This window comes from Pezoporus flaviventris, unplaced genomic scaffold, assembly GCF_033815535.1.
Source record: "Pezoporus flaviventris isolate CSIRO_AGI_PZ_B2104156 unplaced genomic scaffold, CSIRO_AGI_Pfla_v1 ptg000023l, whole genome shotgun sequence".
Lineage (NCBI taxonomy): Eukaryota > Metazoa > Chordata > Aves > Psittaciformes > Psittacidae > Pezoporus > Pezoporus flaviventris.
Genome location: NW_026892571.1, coordinates 6,471,494 through 6,489,323, shown reverse-complemented (window position 1 = coordinate 6,489,323; position 17,830 = coordinate 6,471,494). Strand labels below are relative to the sequence as shown.

The 17,830-nt window shown below is 59.0% G+C and overlaps 3 protein-coding genes and 1 long non-coding RNA gene across 6 annotated transcripts in view; 1 reads left to right on the top strand and 3 right to left on the bottom strand.

Annotated features, from left to right (window-relative positions):
- Window positions 1–17,830, bottom strand: part of NDUFA2 (NADH:ubiquinone oxidoreductase subunit A2) — a 346,452-nt gene that overhangs the window by 327,636 nt on the left and 986 nt on the right. For all 3 annotated transcript variants that reach the window (XM_061456554.1, XM_061456555.1, XM_061456553.1), the window contains exon 3: window positions 17,224–17,334. In XM_061456554.1, coding sequence (XP_061312538.1) covers window positions 17,243–17,334 — 92 coding nt within the window. In that variant the 3' untranslated portion in view covers window positions 17,224–17,242. The remainder of the gene's footprint in view (window positions 1–17,223; window positions 17,335–17,830) is intronic.
- On the bottom strand, window positions 1,414–3,788 carry LOC133271286 (uncharacterized). The gene is made up of 6 exons (XR_009744063.1): window positions 3,644–3,788; window positions 3,075–3,503; window positions 2,749–2,892; window positions 2,159–2,667; window positions 1,735–1,952; window positions 1,414–1,552 (listed from the first exon to the last, which is right to left on the bottom strand). It is a non-coding gene; the product is annotated as an uncharacterized LOC133271286 (long non-coding RNA).
- On the bottom strand, window positions 5,903–8,692 carry CD14 (CD14 molecule). The gene is made up of 2 exons (XM_061456495.1): window positions 8,438–8,692; window positions 5,903–7,511 (listed from the first exon to the last, which is right to left on the bottom strand). Exon 2 carries the CDS (start codon window positions 7,499–7,501, stop codon window positions 6,155–6,157), a length of 1,347 nt encoding a protein of 448 aa, XP_061312479.1. The 5' UTR covers window positions 7,502–7,511; window positions 8,438–8,692; the 3' UTR covers window positions 5,903–6,154.
- TMCO6 (transmembrane and coiled-coil domains 6) lies at window positions 10,785–17,165 on the top strand. Its single transcript, XM_061456533.1, has 12 exons — window positions 10,785–10,903; window positions 11,607–11,731; window positions 11,967–12,076; window positions 12,219–12,402; window positions 13,352–13,456; window positions 13,659–13,744; window positions 14,273–14,389; window positions 15,003–15,114; window positions 15,208–15,382; window positions 15,504–15,598; window positions 15,766–15,933; window positions 16,677–17,165. The coding sequence occupies exons 1-12, from the start codon at window positions 10,819–10,821 to the stop codon at window positions 16,839–16,841; spliced, it is 1,527 nt and encodes a 508-aa protein (XP_061312517.1). The 5' UTR covers window positions 10,785–10,818; the 3' UTR covers window positions 16,842–17,165.

Sequence of the window (17,830 nt, the reverse complement as noted above, 5' to 3'; positions counted from 1 at the left end):
GCGGCACCTCCTGCAGCAGCACCCGGTGCCAGCGGTCCAGGGCCTCCCTCTGCTCCTCTGCCAAGTGCTGCTGGTCCCGGAGCACCTGCAGGATGTAGGAGGGCTGCCTGGGACAGCTCTGCCAGGCTGGAGCAGCATTCCCAGCCCACCCTGCCCACCTGCAGCAGGTGCTGCCTGCAGCACTGCAGCTCCCGCCGGTGGCTCTGCAGCAAAGCTTCCAGGTCCCGCTGGGCCATGTCCCGCTGCTGCCGTGCTGCCTCCAGGCTCAGGCCCAGCATGGTCACCTCCTGCTGCCAGCGAGCTGTGTCCCACTGCAGAGACAGGGGTGAGGACAGGGAAACTGTGGAGTGTCTCTGCTCCTGGGGCTGCCCTGCCCTGAGGCAGCCTGGAGCCCACAGTGATGGGTTCCCTGCTCTAGTGGGTCTAGAGGAGGCCATGGAGATGCTGCGAGGGCTGGAGCAGCTCTGCTCTGGAGCCAGGCTGACAGAGCTGGGCTGGTTCAGCCTGGACAAGAGAAGGCTCCTGAAGGGGAGACCCTAGAGCAGCTCCAGTGCCTAAAGGGGCTGCGGGAAACCTGGAGAGGAGCTTTGAACAAGGGCCTGTAGGGACAGGACAAGGGGAATGGCTTTAACCTGCCAGCGGGGAGACTGAGATGAGCTCTTAGGCAGAAGTTCTTCCCTGTGAGGGTGCTGAGGCACTGGCACAGGGTGCCCAGAGAAGCTGTGGCTGCCCCATCCCTGGCAGTGTTCAAGGCCAGGTTGGACACGGGCTTGGAGCAAGCTGCTCTAGTGGAAGGTGTCCCGGCCCGTGGCAGGGTTTTGGAGCTGGATGAGCTTTAAGGTCCCTTCCAACCCAAACCAGTCTGGGATTCTATGATTCTTCCTGTGCCCACCTCCTTGCTCTCCTCTTGGCCTGACAGGGCAGAGCAGGCTCAGACAGCACCCAGAGAACCCAGTGCTGCCAGAGAAGAGGGCTGCAGGCCCTGGTCACTCGACCCAGCACTCACTGTGTCACCCGTCAGGAGATTTGGTGCTTCGCTTGGTGCGGGCTCCTCCAGCAGTCTCTGTCCTGTGCTCACCAGGGCTTGGCTGTCCCCGCCCTGGCTGCTCTCGCTGGCACCCTGTGCTGGGTGGGGAGAGGGAAGGAGATTGAGCACAACGTGGTGTGACTGAAGAGAGACTGAGGCCTCTTCCAGCCTTTTTCCACCATGTGAAGCGATGCTTCCTGCCCACAGATCAGCCACCAAGGCGTGGGGTGCCTGCCTGTCCCCACACTCCAGACCTGCTGCCCCCAGGCTAATACCAGTCGGGGACACATGGGTCCCAGACTGCTGGTCTGGTGCTGTATTCCTTGCAGAGACCTGGTCTGTGGGAACAGGAGGTGTTACAGGGATGCAACCAGGACTCAGGGGTTCTCCTGCACCTGGGTTATCCCTGTATGAGGGGGTAATGTCCTGACCAGTGCCCATCTTTGTAGTGGTTTGATGTATCTCACTTGTCCTGAGCATCTCGGCTGTTGCCTGCTTCTTCTCCCACCTTTGGCTCTTCAGCACCTGGAAAAGGGGATCCTTGCTGGGGTGCTGGAGACCTCCAGGGATACATCTTACCCCAGCTGCCTCAATCCCCAGCAGGGAGCCCTCAGCCCCTGCCCTCAGTGCTGGCCAATAGTGTTGACACCAGGATGGACGTCAGCCCTCATCCTGGTCCCATGTGGTGGCCAGGGGCGTTTTCTCACCCGCAGCTCCCGCAGGGCTTTCCGCAGCTGGGCCAGGGCCACCTCCTGCTCAGGGACTGCAGCTCCAGCCAGCAGCTCCAGGCGCAGCCCTCGGATCAGCCTCCGACGTGCTGTGATCTCTTGCACAGGGTCCCAGAGCGTGGCTGAGATCCTCCTGGCCAGCCCCTTCACGCGCTCAGCCAGCCCCAGGGCCTCCAGGACCTCTTCTCTGGAGGTGTCTGGGACAGCAGCAAACCCTGAGCAGGGACCACGGGGACCCAGCAGCACCTCCCACTGCCTGGCACAGGGTCAGGATGGGGGTAAGTGGAGCTGGTTTCCAGCCTCCAACCACTGCGGTCTGGGACCAAGTGCCGGGAGTGGGGTGAGATGGGGGAAACTGCAGGGTGGGGACACCCCAAAGTGGCATCCCAATCCCAGGGGGTACCTGGCAGCGTCACACACAGCAGCAGGAACGTCAGGCTGTTCCCCTCCAGCAACTGCTCCACGACCCAGGGCAGGCAGCCAGTGTCAGGCAGAGGGTGGCCAGTGCCCGGTTCCCTGCATGTGGGACAAGGGGCACCCTAGGAGAGGGATGGGGCTGGGAAGGCTGAGCCCCGACCCATGGGAGCCATGCTGGAAGCAAGCCCATGTCCCCAGGGGTCATGGCACCCCCTTGGCTCCCAGACAGGTGCTCCCACTGGGGTGTTGGGGTCTCTCCTGCTTCAAGAGGGTACCAAATCCCCCCTGACCCACAGCAGCACGGCAGGGGTGCCAGGGTAGGGGACATGGCTTAGCCTAGCACAGGGCTGTAGCTCCAGTACGTACAGCCTGGAGCAGGGCCCAGTGGTCCCAGGAGATGCCAGGATCCTGAGGGCTGAGCGCTGGTGCCTGCCTCCCTCCAGCTCCCGCTCCACGGTGAGAGTGAAGAGGCTGCCGGCTCTAGGGAGTGCATCTCTAGAGAGCAGTGCACAGCGGTGCCCACAGTCATGGCCCAAACCCTTCCCTTCCCTATGGGATATCTGCCCAATCCCTCACCCCTGTGTGGCCGAGCACTCGCCTGCAGGGAGCTGCTGTGCACACCCCTGGAACAGTGCCGGGATGGCTCCCAGCCCCGAGGCATACACACTGATGGCAGCTTGGGCATCGCGCACTGCGACTTCCATTGCCTCCTCCACCATCCTGGAAGCAGAGGGAGGACACAGTGAGTGATGGCCATGTCCATCCATCTCCTGTGTGCTCCCTGAGGGATGCCCCTGGCCACCCTCTGCTGGGCACCATGCTCCCTGCCTAGCCCATGTGCTCAATGTTGGGGTACCACCTCCCAGGAGCACCTGCCTGACCACGGAGTATCAGGTACCTACAGGCCCAGGGGCGCAACATCCATCATTTGCAGGGCTCGGCCATCGGGATGAAGCAGGTCCCAGGCTTTGTCATGGCTGCAGACCTGGAATGGGGCTGCGTTAGGCAGAGGGGGGGCAAAGAGGGGAGTGCTGGCACTCCCCAGGGACGCAGCCTGCTCATGGCCATGCAAAGGTAAGGGCTGAGAAGGGAGAGATCTCAGGATCCGAAGGTCTGCAGGCTTTGGTCACCCTCTGGCACAGGGCACTGCGTGCCAGTACTGGGGCAATGTATGTCCCTTGGCACAGCAAGGTCTGACCACCGGCAGAGAGGGAATGGAACCCTCAGCCCACCACACCCTGCTCCTGCCCTACCTGGACCAGGCTGACAGTTTGCAGGCTCCGTGCATCACCCCCCAGGGCCTCCAGTTCTTGGAAGATGGTGGTGATGACCTGGGGACAAGCTGGTCAAGCTGGGAGCCTCTGGTTCTTGGCACCCATGGCTCGGTTGCACCCCACAGCAGCAGGACTGGGGTCAGTGGGTTGAGCCAGGAGCTGTCACCTCTCCCTGTCACCTCTCCCTGTGCCCTCACCTGCCAAACGATGCTCTGGCAGGGCAGCTGGGGCCCAGGGCCGTGTGGGTCCCACAGCATCAGGGTCATGCTGTAGCCAAGGGGAACCAGGGCCAGCTGGGGTCTTGCCAGCTCCAGAACCTTCTCCTGTAAGACAGACATAGCCAGTAACGCCGGGATGGCATGGCACAGCCATCACGGCACAGCATGGCACAGCTAGCATGGCACAGCATGGACACCACGGTGCAGACGGCCCAGCACAGAGGGCACTGCCATGGATTGGGCAGCACAACAGAGATGGGGTGCATGGGTAGCACAGCACAGGTAGCCTGGTATGGATGGCATGGTGCAGATGGCAGTATGCATGGCACAGCACGGATGGTATGGCACAGTGGTGCACAGCATGCTGCAGGGAGCACAGCACGGGCAGTAAGGCACAGACAGCATGACAGCCACATCCCAGCACCGCAGAGGAAACACGGCAGGGAACACCAGCAGAACCATACATAGGACCAAGGGCCAGGTCCCCAGCACTGCCTGTGACACCTGTGGCAGTGGTGCCCAATGCCCCCAACCAACAGCTTGGGCATGTGTCCCTGCTCATCTGGCTGGGGACAGGGGTGCAGGAGGACGTGGTGCCCACAATACCTGTCCTGCATCCAAGCGGAAGACACCATCGACAGTGAAGCAGCTGTCCTGGCATGAGGGAGGGTGACAATGTTCAGCTTTCCCCCATCCCAGTGTGACCAGTGCAGGGTAAAGGGGGACTGGGCATGCTGGGCTAGAGATGGCATGGAGGGCTTAGCACAGGTAGGCTTGGGGTGGAAATCCCCTCTGCTATCTGGTAACCTCCAACAGCCCCCCACACGAGAGTAGCCTATAGGGGTATAGGGCAGGGATCAGGCCAAGACCTCAGCACCCATCATGGTCCCAAGTGGACAGAGCCCCCCTGCTCCCATCAGCTTCCCCAAGGCCCCTCGTCCCCTTGTTACCAGTGTCCTGGCCACTCTCACCTGGGCCTCCTTCCCAGCAAAAAGGAGCTTCAGGGGGTCCTCACTGCTGGCTGCACAGCTGTCCCCTGCCCCTGGAAGCACTGCACATGGGCTGGTGTGGGGGACATCACCCCCTGCCCCAGCTCTGCTCCTAATGCTGCCTGGAGCTGGGTCCCAGGCATGTGGTTCCCATGCCCTCCCACCATGACCACAGTGCTCAGAGCCACCAGGACAGGGAGGACACCCCCTCCCCATCACCACTGCCCAGGCCAGGCCCACCAGCACCAGTTCCCTGGCATGAGGGTTCATGCTGAAGGCCCTGAGGTGATGAGCAGGGCTCTACCTGCTGCCTTGTGCAGTCCCACCGCCGCTTTCACACACACATCCTGCCGGGACACAGGGCAAAGGGGGATGAGCTGAGTCCTGCCCCACACACCCAGCTGAGCCCCCAAACCACCCTGTGATGTCCCCACGAGGACACTCACCTCCCCAGCAGCCATGGCCAGCTCAGCAGTGGCCGGACAGGGCAGGGGATGGGGTTACACGGGGGGATCCTGTTCTCCTGCATTATTAATGGTGTTGGGTGCAGGCTGGAGGCTGAGCAGGAGTCAGCAGGAGCACGGGAAACAGGGGCCTGAACCCATTCACTCCTGGCTCCAAGAGGGACATCTTTGCAAGGCAGGGGTGGGATGTGAGGGACCTTGGACTAGCATGTAGCTTTTCTAGGCACAAGGAGCAAGCAGCAGCCACTGTGGGATAATTCTGCAGACCATCCTGCTCCATAGCCTGGACTGGTGTCCTTGGCTGGGATAGGGTTCATTTTCTTCCTAGCAGCTGGTGCAGAGCTGTGTTCTGGCTTTAAGTCCGAGACTAATGCTGATAACAGACCCATGTTTTAGTTGTTGCTCAGCAGCACTCACCCTGATCAAGGACTGTTCAGTCTCTCATGCTCTGCCAGTGAGGAGGGGTACAAGAAGCCAGGATGAAGCAGAGACGGGACCCCCGACCCAAACCAAAGGATTTCATCCCACAGCACGGCATGCCCAGTGGGATAAAACTGCAACATAAACTGGGGGGTAGTACATATTTATACTTTTTATATGAAATATAAACTGGGGGGAGCTGCCCAGAAGGGGCAGTGGGGAGGGGGTTATTCCTCTGTCTCTGTTTCCTATTAGTAGTAGGAGCATCATCATCACTGTAGCTTACTAGCTAGTACCCTTGATATTATTAAGGGTACCAGCTATTGCTAGCATTACTGTTATTACTGTCATTACTGTTATTGTTTTATTATTATTCTATTTTTATTTCAATTATCAGACTCTTCTCACCTCAACCCACAGGTTTTATACCCATTTTCCAGTTCTCTTTCCCATCCCACAGGCAGGGGGTGAGTGGCTGTGTGGTGTTTAGTTGCTGGCTGGGCTTAAACCACGACAACCGGGGACACAGAGCCCTTTACCAGCACCTGGGGGACCTGTGAGTCTTCCCACAGAGCTCCTGGCCTTGCAGCCTCCATGGGGATAGTCACAGGTCCCCTTCACACTCTGGGGCAGGATCGGATGAGCTCAGGTCTGGATCTGACCAAGGAGACAGCTCCAGCCACGGCGATCAGGACCAGGACGATGCAGATGGGGACGACCACAGCAGCACTGTTACACTGCAGCACCGAGACCGGCACATCCTCCACCAGCCTGCCCCGGTAGCGAGGCGGAGCGTGGCACATGTAGTGCTGGGGCCAGCCCTGCCCCAGCTGCCCCATGGCCGCCAGTGCCTGCAGCCCCCCCGCCTCGGAGCATGAGCACATGTAGGGGTTGTCGGCTGCGGCCACGTCCTGCAGGTTCTTCATCTCATCCCACGGCAGCTCCGTGATGGAGTTGTTGTCCAGGTGCAGGGTGTCCAACAAGGGGTAATTCCTGATGGAGGGCGCAGCCTCCAGCATGTTTTGGCTCAGGAAGAGCTTCTTCAAGGAGCCGAGGGAGATGTCTACAGTGTGGAGGTGGTTGCAGCTCATGTCCAGCACTTCCAGGCTGGGGGGCAGAGGTGTGAGGACCTCTTCCAAGCCAGCGTCAGACAAGTTAAAGCTGCGGAGGGACGGCGGCCACTGGCAGGAGGAGGACGGGTCTGCTGTGAGCTTGTTCTGGCTGAGGTCGAGATGCTGGAGCTCCCGCAGCAGCTGCACGCCCTCACACACTCTGTGGTAGGATGTCAGGTTGTTGCGCTGCAGACTCAGCACCAGGAGATGAGGAAAAGCCCCACTGCAGAAAGCAGACATCAGGCTCTCATCCCCAAGGCTGTTCTGTGCCATGTCCAGGGAGCGCAGGGTTGTGAAGAGCCTCCCGATGGCACAGGGCAGGCTGGTGAGGCGGGAGGTGGTGAGGGACAGCTCCTGCAGGGCCCCAAGGAAGCTGCTCAGGCTGGAGAAGTCCTGCTCGCGGCCCATCAGTGCAGCAGAGCTCACGTTGTGGAAGCGCAGGGACAAAATGGGCAAGTCCTGGCCGGCCATTCTGTCCCAATTGCCTCTGCCCTCAAAAACACAGCTGTCAAACACCAGCTCCTGGACGTGGGTGTAGGAGAAGAACCTCAGCGCTTGGGCGAGGAGTATCTCGGGCACCAGGAGATCACCAAAGATGATCTTCCTGAATAGCAGGGAGCCCAGCATGTTAATGGTAGAAGGGTCTGGGTCACTGATGGTGAAGGCTACGTATCTCTCCAGGTCTCCCCCACGAAACTCCACAACAGAGGCTGGGAGGCACTGGATGATGCTGTCAGCGCTTTCCTGGGACAGGCTGTAGCACACACAGTGCTCCTGAGTGCGGTTGAAGAAGCACCTGCATTCTGCCTCCAACAGCCCCAGCCCCAGGAGGAAAAGAACAGCCACACTCATGTCGAACGACCTAGAAAAGAGGAGAGAGCAGCGGTGAGAGGAAGCTGAGAGCACCACTGAGATGCAACCAACATGGGCAGAGGACCATGGAGAGCCACCCCTGAGGGACACAGCACTGCCCTCATCCCTCCTGCCCAGCTGAGTGTCCTTCATATGGATCCAGCACACTCACCAGGGCAAAGCTCTATCACCAGCAAAACCAGGAGGGAGTTGATGGCACTGGTCTCCCACACCCCAAAAGCAGGGTTTCAGCTCTGTGCTTTCCTGCCTGGGCTGCCCTGCTGCAGAGTCCTGTTCCTGAGAGACCATGAAATCCCATGGATCAGGAGAAACTAAAACCAAGGAGTTAGGGACAGGGAAGCCAGATATGTTGGTCTGACCACACGACAGCGGAGCCACAGCTCTGTTTGCTTCTCTGAGTGCTGTGCTCTGTAATCTGAAGCAGGAAATTGCAACAGGGACTTCATATTTTCCTTTTTCTCACCCAAGTGACTTGATTCATCACCAGCTTCCAAGGGGACAGCAGAAAATCACATCTGGGGGTCTGTCACGTCCCTGTCAGCACCAGGCTTGGCTTTGCTGTGCCAGGACAGGACAAGACAGGAGAGTCTTAACAGATTCCAGGGAAGCAGCAAGCAAGGATCAAAGGCTGCTAAGAACTCGCTGACTCAGCTCCATCCAGGAACCCAGGCGGGGTAGTGGTGACGAGGCTTCAGGGGTCTCCAGCCTCCTGCTTTGAGCAAGTCTGTGCCAGCGCTTGCCTCCATCAGCTCTTTCTGGCCACATCCCAAATCCCTCCCAAGGCAAGAACAAATGGACCCCTACCTCCCTGTGCCATCGGGGGGGCTGCGTCACGCTCCTGGGGAGAAGCTGTGTGTGTTGTCCCTCTCGGGGGCTCACAGCATGCAGCAGGGGTGGGTTTGTGCAGTGACTCACCCGCGCACACTGGAACACTTCCCAGCCCCACAGCTGCTTCCTCCCGCTGCTGCCAAACCCAGGGCTTAGGTGCCAAAGGCTTCGCAATGCCCAGCTCCCTCCTGCACCCGGTCCCGCAGCTGGGTGAGACGCTGGTGCCTGCAGGTGTCTTGCAGATGCCCTTGCACTCGCTCAGCCGCTCCTGCTGTGATCGCACCTCACAGTGGGGTGGGGGGCACCCCGAGGCAAGCTCCTGGGTGCTGCCCCTGTTCCTGCTGCAGAGCTTCCTCAGCAGGACGGGCTGTGCCCGGGGAGCCACGTGCTGTGCAGCAACCGCCCAACTTCGTTTCCCTGCAGCAAAGCTTGTGGCTGCCCATGGCTGCGGGCATATTTGGTCTGGTTGCCAGTGCTGCTCCTTTCCTAGGAAGGATGAGGGAGGAGAGCATGGTCAAAGTTCCCTAAATGCACTCCCAGGACCAGCCTGAACACATCTTTGCTTCCAGATGCTCTGGGCTTGCTGTGCCTCGGAGCCCAGTGCTGGAAGGGACCTTAAAGCTCACCCAGTTCCAACCCTGCCACAGGCAGGGACACCTTCCACTAGAGCAGCTTGCTCCAAACCCCTGTGTCCAACCTGGCCTTGAACACTGCCAGGGATGGGGCAGCCACAGCTTCTCTGGGCACCCTGTGCCAGCGCCTCAGCACCCTCACAGGGAAGAGCTTCTGCCTAAGAGCTCATCTCAGTCTCCCCTCTGGCAGGTTAAAGCCATTCCCCCTGTCCTGTCCCTACAGTCCCTTGTCCAAAGCCCCTCTCCAGGTTTCCTTGTAGCCCCTTTAGGCACTGGAGCTGCTCTAAGGTCTCCCCTTCAGGAGCCTTTTCTCCAGGCTGACCCAGCCCAGCTCTCTCAGCCTGGCTCCAGAGCAGAGCTGCTCCAGCCCTCACAGCACCTCCATGGCCTCCTCTGCACTCCCTCCAACAGCTCCACATCCCTCTTGTGCTGCTGCCCCAGAGCTGGATCAGGACTGCAGGGGGGATCTTCCCAGAGCGAAGCAGAGGAACAGGATCCCCTCCCTCTACTGCTGCTCACCCTCTGGGGGTGCAGCCCAGCACACGGTGGGGCTCTGGGCTCAAGCACACACAAGCTGGGTCATGGGGAGCTTGTTGTTGACTAGCACCCCCAGAAGGGTATGGGAATACCATACCCAGTATTCAGACACCCCCAGACGCCATGTGTGTCATGTGTGGAATGGGGATGGGACAACTTCCCACAAGCCATGTGCACAGCCCTGTGCTGAGAAGGGCACTTCTTCACCCAAGGTCGGCTTCAGCAGGTTGGCCAATGAAGTCACATCGCTTGCCCTGTGCTCCTTTGGCAGCTGGTGGCTGTGCCTACACCAAACTGTCAGTGTTCTCCAGTGAGCAGAGACCACCAAGCACTCGGAAAGGTCTGTCAGGGATTTCTTCTTTATCGGGGATTCCTCTGCCTATGCTGAGTTTCAGAACGGGTTTCCAAAAGGCAATGAAACTGCATGGCTAGAAGATGCATTCCCAGGCATTCCAGAGCTGCTATCGGTGTGACAAGGGCTGGGACCAGAGCTGCCTGTCCCACCCTGCGCTGCTGCTGGGATGGGTGAAGGGAAGGCAGGTCTGGGTGCACTGTGGAAAAGTCACAGCAGCTTCAGTTCTTTGGGTGAGGGCGGCATCTCCAGGCCTGGTCCCTTTTAATTTCTCATTCCTGGGAACCAGCTGCCAAAATTCCCCCAAATGCCTTTTTGGGTAAAACTGAGCTCTCTTCCCTCCTTGGTGGTCAAACAGACAAACATGTGGGTGCAGAGCCATCCTTTGGGTGCTGACTTCTTGTTCTTGTAACCACTGTGGAAGATCCCAGCACACTAAGAACCATTGCCTGACGTTTCTGGTTAAGTGTCTGTGCTTCTTTTGGGTTCGAGAAGCACGCAACCCAGCCGTGTGGGGGAGAAACCTTGCCTGCACATGGCAGCTGCATGGCTTCAGAGAATCCCAGACTGGTTTGGGTTGGAAGGGACCTTAAAGCTCACCCAGCTCCAACCCCTGCCACGGGCAGGGACACCTTCCACTAGAGCAGCTTGCTCCAAGCCCCTGTGTCCAACCTGGCCTTGAACACTGCCAGGGATGGGGCAGCCACAGCTTCTCTGGGCACCCTGTGCCAGCGCCTCAGCACCCTCACAGGGAAGAGCTCCTGCCTCAGAGCTCATCTCATTCCAGCCCCGCCGCGGCGCTGCCGAGCTCCCCCTGGCGGCTGCAGCAGCCGGTGCCGGGGGGCGCAGCAGCGCCTCGGGAAGGGCCGGCCCTGGCGCTCTGGGAGGCGGGGCGGGGGGGCCCGGGGGCCCGCCCCAGTCCGGTTTCTCCTCCTCCCGCCGCCGCCATGTGGGGCCGGCGGCAGCGCGGGCCCGGGTCCTGCACCCGCGGTGCGGAGGAGCTACGGGCGCGGCGGCGGGAGCAGGAGGCAGGTCCGGATGGGGCCGGGGCCTGCCCGTGCGGGACTCGCCGGCGCGGCGGGACGGGGCCGGGCCCGGGCCCGGGCCCGGGCCCAGGGGCGGTGGGGCCGGGCGGGTCTGTGCCCCCGCCGAGGGTGGGAGCCCCCGTGGCCGCCAGCGCTGCCCCACAGCGGGACCCACGCCCAGCGCACCCCGCGGTGCACAGGGGGCGGTGGTTGCTGGTCCCTGCCTCTCGGGGTAGCGTTTTGGCATTTTACAGCCTCATCTCTATAAACTCGCGTGTTTGTGACCTGGATTCCCCATTTCCTCCTGCGGTTTGGGTTTTCTGAAGCCTGCCTATGTGAAACCACCCTGCTGCTCACACCTCTGCTGCTTTTGTGCCGTTTAGAATCATAGAATCCCAGACTGGTTTGTGTTGGGAGGGGCCTTAAAGCTCATCCAGTCCCATCTCCCTGCCACAGGCAGGGACACCCTGCACTAGAGCAGCTTGCTCCAAGCCCCATCCAGCCGGGCTCACCCAGCCATGGCTTTCCAGGCTGAGCAGTGCCCGGCCCTGCACTGCGCAGGGTCTGAATGCAGCCGCTGTCTCACATCCCCCCCGGCTCACACAGGAGGAGCTGGCGGTGTCTCCCCGTTAAAAGGAATGAGGCTCTTTGCTGGCATGGGAAAGCGCCTTCACCTAGGCCGGTGGTGACAGGGACTGTTTCAATCACAGCGCTCAGGAAAGCCCGGCGGCAGGAGCAGCTGGTCAGCAAGCGGCTACTGCGGGAGGACACAGCAGCAGAGGAGGGGGCACGGGATGGAGCAGGGATTGAGCCGGAACCTCTCTCGGAGAATGAGGTGAAGAACGTGGTGTTGGGGGTTCCTGGGGTCTTCCCAGCCTCCAGGCACGCAGAGGAGCCCGGGTGGAAGTGGGCTGGGGAGTGTTTTCTGAGTCAGTGCCACAGTGAGATACAAGGTTCCTTATGACCATCTCTTTTTGCCCTGGGTTTCTTTGCCCGCAGGATGAATGGGATGAAATCGTAACCCTGTCACTGCTGGGAGTTCACCCATCCGTCTTTCCATTCTTGGGCAGGTTCTTGAGCTGCTCAGGAGCATGCAGAAGGGCTCTGAGGACAGGAAAAAATCTCTTGGCCGTCTCTGCTGGGCTCTGCGGAACAAGGAGACTCAGCAGAAGTTTGTCAGGTCAGTCTGGGTCTTGGCCCTGCATGGCTATTATCTTGGGCATGTCCAGAGTTGCCCTGTGCCCCAGTCCCTGTGTGCGTGAGCTGGTGTGTGGCTGAGGGTGGGAGGGCAGGAGGTGATGGCACCTTTTGTGTTCCACCAGGCTGAACGGCAGCATCCGGACACTCATCGGGCTCTTCACCAGCAGCCTGGCTGACGTGCAGATGCAGGCAGGCCGCTGCCTCCACGAGCTGTCCCACTCCAGTGACCCTGCTGTGGCTGAGGCATGTCTGCCAGTGACCTCCTACCTCCTCACCTACCTCTCTGGACACAGCATTGAATTCACGGTGAGATCTGTGTTTACCTGGGCGCTGGCTCCTGATAACCCTTTGATAGCAGTTGGGTGTTGGCCTCCCTTGGCCAGCCTTAGCCTAACGTGGCTCACAGGGGAGTGCTGGCAGGAAGGGGCCCCTGGAAGTCTCTGCTCCAACCTTCCCCTTGTCCCCAGTGCTACCCCAGCATCTGGCCAAGTCTTGAACATACGGAGACCCTCTTCACTGTGCCCTGTCCCAACACCAAGAGGAGTTTGGTTTCATTGTGTTCCAGGTAGCTTCAGGCTGCTCCTAAATGCTCTTAGGTCTTATCCAGGCCAGGCAAATCCTTCTGCCACAGCCCAGAAGCCAGTGTTTACCCCATTTGCAATGGTTCCTCCTCTCCAGCTCCAAACTCCATTTGGGGACTGCGGTGTGGGAGTTGGGCTCCATCCTTAGATGTGAGTTCTGGCCTCTGGGCCTGGGCAGGAGGAACCCTAGTGTCTATGTATGGGTGAAGCAGAAATACCAGATGAAAGTCAACTGTGTTTGAAAAGAGGTTGGAAAAATGAAAGGAATGAGCAGCTGCAGGCTGGGTCAGGAACAGCTGCTTTGGCAGGGTACCTGCGTGCAAGAAGCAGGAACTTGGGTCAGAGGAGCAGAGAGTGCCTGTGGCTCCGAGCGGTGCAGTTTGACCTGGGCAAAGGCATAGCTGGTGAGCAGTGCACCCTGTGCTGCACACTGTGCTCCTCTGAGAGGCAGACAGGATTGGAGCTAAGGAACAAGCTGGTGAGCAACCCCAAGGTGATAAGCACATTGTAATGTAGCACAGAGACAGTCTTTCCAGGGAAATACTGTGGAATTAGAAGGGTCTCAGGGAAATCATAGAATTGTGTCGCAGAGTGGTTTGGTTTGGAAGGGACCTTAAAGCTCATCCTGTTCCAAACCCCTGCCACGGGTGACCTGCTCTCTTGGTGTGTTTCAGGAGCTGTGTCTGTACACGCTGGGGAACCTGGTAGTAGAAAGCGAAGCTGTGAGGAAGCGGCTTCTGCCTCAGGGCATCATTCCAGTGCTGGTGTCCTGCATCCAGGTGGGTGAAATAGCTCTGCCACATTCTTCCCCTGCCCTGCCGCAGAATAGCCCTCTCCTCATGGTCTTTAGGTGTTGACTGTAGGTACTAAGCTGTGCCACTCAGCTGCTCGCTGTGATGTTCCAAAGAGGTATCTTGCTCTCAGCAGCTGGGATCCCCTGGCTCTGTCATGTGGGATTAGCTTTGCTCTCTCTGATTGCAGTCCCCACATGAGGCTGTGCTGGAAGGTCTGGGCTACGTCCTCTCACAGCTGCTCCAAGCCAAGGAAGCCCCAGCAGAGATCATTCCGTGAGTTGAGCCTCATAACCCTGCATCAGGATGGGCCCTGGGGCTCAGTGTGGTATTTGCGTGCCAGGGACGACTCCTTTTCATCGCAGTGATATTAATAGTTCAGAGCAGAACCCTACCAGAACGATGGAGGTTTTGTTACAGATCAGGGTGTGGGGCTTGACTCTTCTCCCTCAGCCTCATCTGAGCAGACAGCTCTGGTATTTCAGTAAAGGACAGTGTGGAGGAGGGCAGGCTCGCAGGGCAATGCTGGCTGTATTCATCCTGCAAAGGACAAGACCAGCTTGACAGCCCCTAGTGCCAAAAATGTGACTCCAGCCACGGTGCCCTGAGAGCCCCCAGGCCCTGCCATGAACAGGGAGGGCTTGAGCTGGGCCTCAGTGGTGTCTGAGGCTGCAGCCCTTCGGCAGGAGTCTCTTCCAGATCTGTCTGTGGAGCATGTGGCCAGGGCTAGTGCCTGCCTGTGAGGTGTCTGTTGTGTTTGTGCTCCGGCCTGTGCCTCCGTTAACTCTGTTGTTCTGACCCCAGCCTGGTTCTGGCCTCTGCTCTCCCCCAGCACATGCTTCGACTGGTTTGCTCGGGCCCCAAGGCTGGGATAGGAGCAGCCGTGGAGTTTGCATGGTGTCTGCACTACATCATTTGTAGGTAAAGTGTTTTTCTCTCCTCATTTTGTGTTCCCTGGGGGCAGCCAGAGAGGCTCAAAGGCTCAGGGTCCTGTGAGGGGACGTTGATTGCCTCCCCTTGCCTCTTTCCCTTGAGAAAGCAACTTCCCTGCCATCCTGGCCATTCCCATTCCATCTGATCATGGAGCTCCTTTACAAGGTCATAAGAGGTGATAAACGTGAGGAGGCTGGTCCTAGTCCTCTGAACCCCTGTAAATCATCTCTCCATGGCTGGAGTTGTCTCTCCCACTCCCTAAATCTTCATGCTCTGGGACTTGCCCAGTGTCACCTGGCCAGGCTGGCTGCTCTGCCTTGGTGTGGCTGCTCCAGTGCCATGTCTTTCCATAGCCCCAGCAGAAAGGAATGTGTGGGTACTCGAAGGACTGGGGCTGTTTTCAGACCCACACAGATAATTCCAGTGGCTCTGTTTTCCGTGGGCTTTTAAACTTAGTCACAGGCTGCTGCTCAAACAAGGAAGAAGCCCTGTGGTGGTTCAGGAGAATGCTCTGAGTTCCCAGGCCCTGTTACTGTGCAGGGCTGCAGCAGTTTTCCCTCTCTGAGCACCACGAGCACCCACGTTGCCTCTTCCTTTGCAGCCAAACGGCAAACACAGCTCTGCTGTCACTGGGGGCTTTGCCTGCCCTCACCTCAGTCTTGCTCGACCTGGCTTCTGAACCCCCTCCAGATGCTGCTGAGGGCCTGGAGCTGGTAAGACATGGGCAGGGCACTGAGCACTGGCTGTTCTCAGCAGCACTGGGAGGATATGGTTGGGTAAAGGGCCCTGTGTTCCCACTATCACAGCTCGTGTGCCCGGTGCTGCGGTGTCTCAGCAACCTGCTTGCAGAGGACACAGGCTGTGAAGTGCAGGTGCAGGATGAGCGCCTGCTCATCGCCATCTTCCTCATCCTCCAGAGCTTCCTCCAGCAACACCCCTTCATCGCCCAGGAGTGTCTCTGGCTCCTGAACAACCTCACAGGTGAGCGTCCCGCAGAGCCAGAGCTGCTGCCAGGCCCTACCTCAATTGCTGGCAGCCGTGTCTGCAGAGGCCCCCTCAGAACCTCAGTTTTGCTGACACGTTTCTCCCCTGCCCACCCCAGCACATGAGCCCTTCTTCTGCTCTGCTCTGCTCTCCCTGGACCTGCTCCCAGCCCTGCTGCAGCTCCTGCCCTGTTCCCAGATGGCCACTGTGTTGGTAAGACCTCACCTCGTGCCCTGGGTCTGGAGGGAAGCACTGGACTTTCAAGAGCTTTCAAAAGCTGTGGCTGCCCCATCCCTGGCAGTGCTCAAGGCCAGGTTGGACAGGGCTTAGAGCAAGCTGCACATTCACTGCTCATTCCCTGTCATGGTTTCTCCACCCAGGTCCTGACAGTTGTGTGCAATATAGCAGCGAAGGGACCAGTGTTCTGCCAGCAGCTGCACCAGCAATCGGCCCTGCCCCTGTTGCTGCCCACCCTCACACTGCCCGACCCCGAGGCCGTGGGGCAGTGCTTGGAGCTGCTGCACCTACTCTTCCTGCACTGCCCAGAGGTGAAAGCCCAGAATCAAGCCTGAGATGGGGATGATGATGATGATTTAAATGCATTCTGTCATTGCCCCACTACCCCCCACTCCTCAGCACTCAGACACATGCCTGAAGTGGGTTACTCACGTGAGGCAGACGGTGGAAGTGCTTACACCCTTCTGTGCCTCTGGGAAGTTCTTTCATTGACAAAGGCGGCCTACAAGAAAGCTGGAGGGGCTTGGGGCAAGGGCCTGTAGGGACATGGCTTTAAACTGACGGGGGGGGAGATTCAGATCTCTTTACTATGAGGGTGCTGAGGCGCAGGCACAGGGTGCTGAGGCGCTGGCACAGGGTGCCCAGAGAAGCTGTGGCTGCCCCATCCCTGGCAGTGTTCAAGGCCAGGTTGGACACAGGGGCTTGGAGCAAGCTGCTCTAGTGGAAAGTGTCCCTGCCTGTGGCAGGGGGGTGGAACTGGATGAGCTTTAAGGTCCCTTCCACCCCAGTCTGAGTGTGACAACTGTTTTTGGGGGCAAGTTGTTTGTACAGTTTGAGGTTATTAAGGGGGGGATTCTTTTGATTCAGTTGTGGTTACTTCAAGCTCTGTGCATGCCTAGCCAGCAATCGCCATGACTGGTGCACATGGCTTGCGACTTCAGTGTCTGGGAGTTCCTTCAACCCCCTTCCCAGTGGTGGCTCTGGGCAGACAGGATCATCTGCTGCAGCCACTCGAGTGGCACACTGCAACCGTCACCCCTCTCCTCTCTCACAGGCTGCTGTTGACTTCATCAGAGAAGGCGGGCACCGGGCCCTGGAGCAGCACCAGAGCACCCCAGAGCTCCAGGAGCGGGCACGAGCACTGTTGGACATGGTGGGGCAGCCCCTGGGCAGTCCCTCTTCTCGCAGGCCACCTTCCTTCCCTCCCCCTGTGCTCTGAGGAGGGGTAGATCTGTGTTCACACCATGCCCTGCTTTCCCAAGGGCAGGTCAGAGGTCTAACCCCCAGCAGTAAGCACCAGTGCTGGCTGCACAGGGACACTGGTCCTTGGCAAGATAAGGCTGTTTCCATCCTTGTCACCATCTCAGAGCTACCAGGAGAATACCCTGTGCTTTCCATGGGCTTGGTGCAGGGGCAGAGCTGGGCTGGAACCCAGAGCAGGCTCCTGATGCAGGGAGGTGATGGATAAACCCCGCTGGATCCCTCCAGTGTCTCCTTTTGGCTTTAAAACCCAACATATGACGCTCAGGGTAAGCACATTGCTTTTATGTGATAAGTTAAAGATACGTGTTTTACATTAAAGATCAGTCAAGTTTCAGCACGTGTGTTTACTGCCTGTCTTCACCCCGTGCTCTTCACAATGGTCTCCAGGGCCTTGGCCACTTCATCCGCACTCAGGTTGTTCAGAGGCACACTCCTTTCCCTGCCAAACTCTGCAGGAAAGACAGAGGGTGAGGGGGGAGAGGCAGTGCCTTGATTCTTCTCTGCTGCAAGGGCAACCAAAAGCCCTGCTCTAGTTTCCCAAGTGTCACAGCCCAGGTGCCCACCACCACCCTTCACACCCATCTCTCTCCTGTCTGTTACCCTGTGTGTGAGATACTGCTTCTACCTTGTCTGTACTCCCAGCCTGTCCCTTGGGGAGAAGCCAATGGAGCCCAATGTGTTTCCATGCCTTTTTGTTAACTCCTGCTGCACAGCAGCTGGGCAGAGGCCAGCACCACATCCCAAAGCAACCTGGTGGCTTCTGGCCTGCTCACACAGACACGCTGACCAATGCTTCAGTAGAGTAGTGCTGAAACCCCAGTTGTTCCTACAGCAGCCCCTGCCTGGGGTTGTGTGCTCCTCCAAGTCACAGCCAGGCAAGAGACAGGCGTACACCAAGAGGCTCCTGTGTGCTCACACTGGGAGACTTGCTAAAGAGTAACTGCA

Bases quoted from the DNA above. Each gene is read 5' to 3' on its own strand.
- CD14 (XM_061456495.1), bottom strand. From the start codon at position 7,501: ATGAGTGTGGCTGTTCTTTTCCTCCTGGGGCTGGGGCTGTTGGAGGCA.
- TMCO6 (XM_061456533.1), top strand. From the start codon at position 10,819: ATGTGGGGCCGGCGGCAGCGCGGGCCCGGGTCCTGCACCCGCGGTGCG. The intron at 13,457-13,658 runs GTGGGTGAAATA...CTCTGATTGCAG, and splicing joins TGCTGGTGTCCTGCATCCAG to TCCCCACATGAGGCTGTGCT. The intron at 15,115-15,207 runs GTAAGACATGGG...CCACTATCACAG, and splicing joins CTGCTGAGGGCCTGGAGCTG to CTCGTGTGCCCGGTGCTGCG.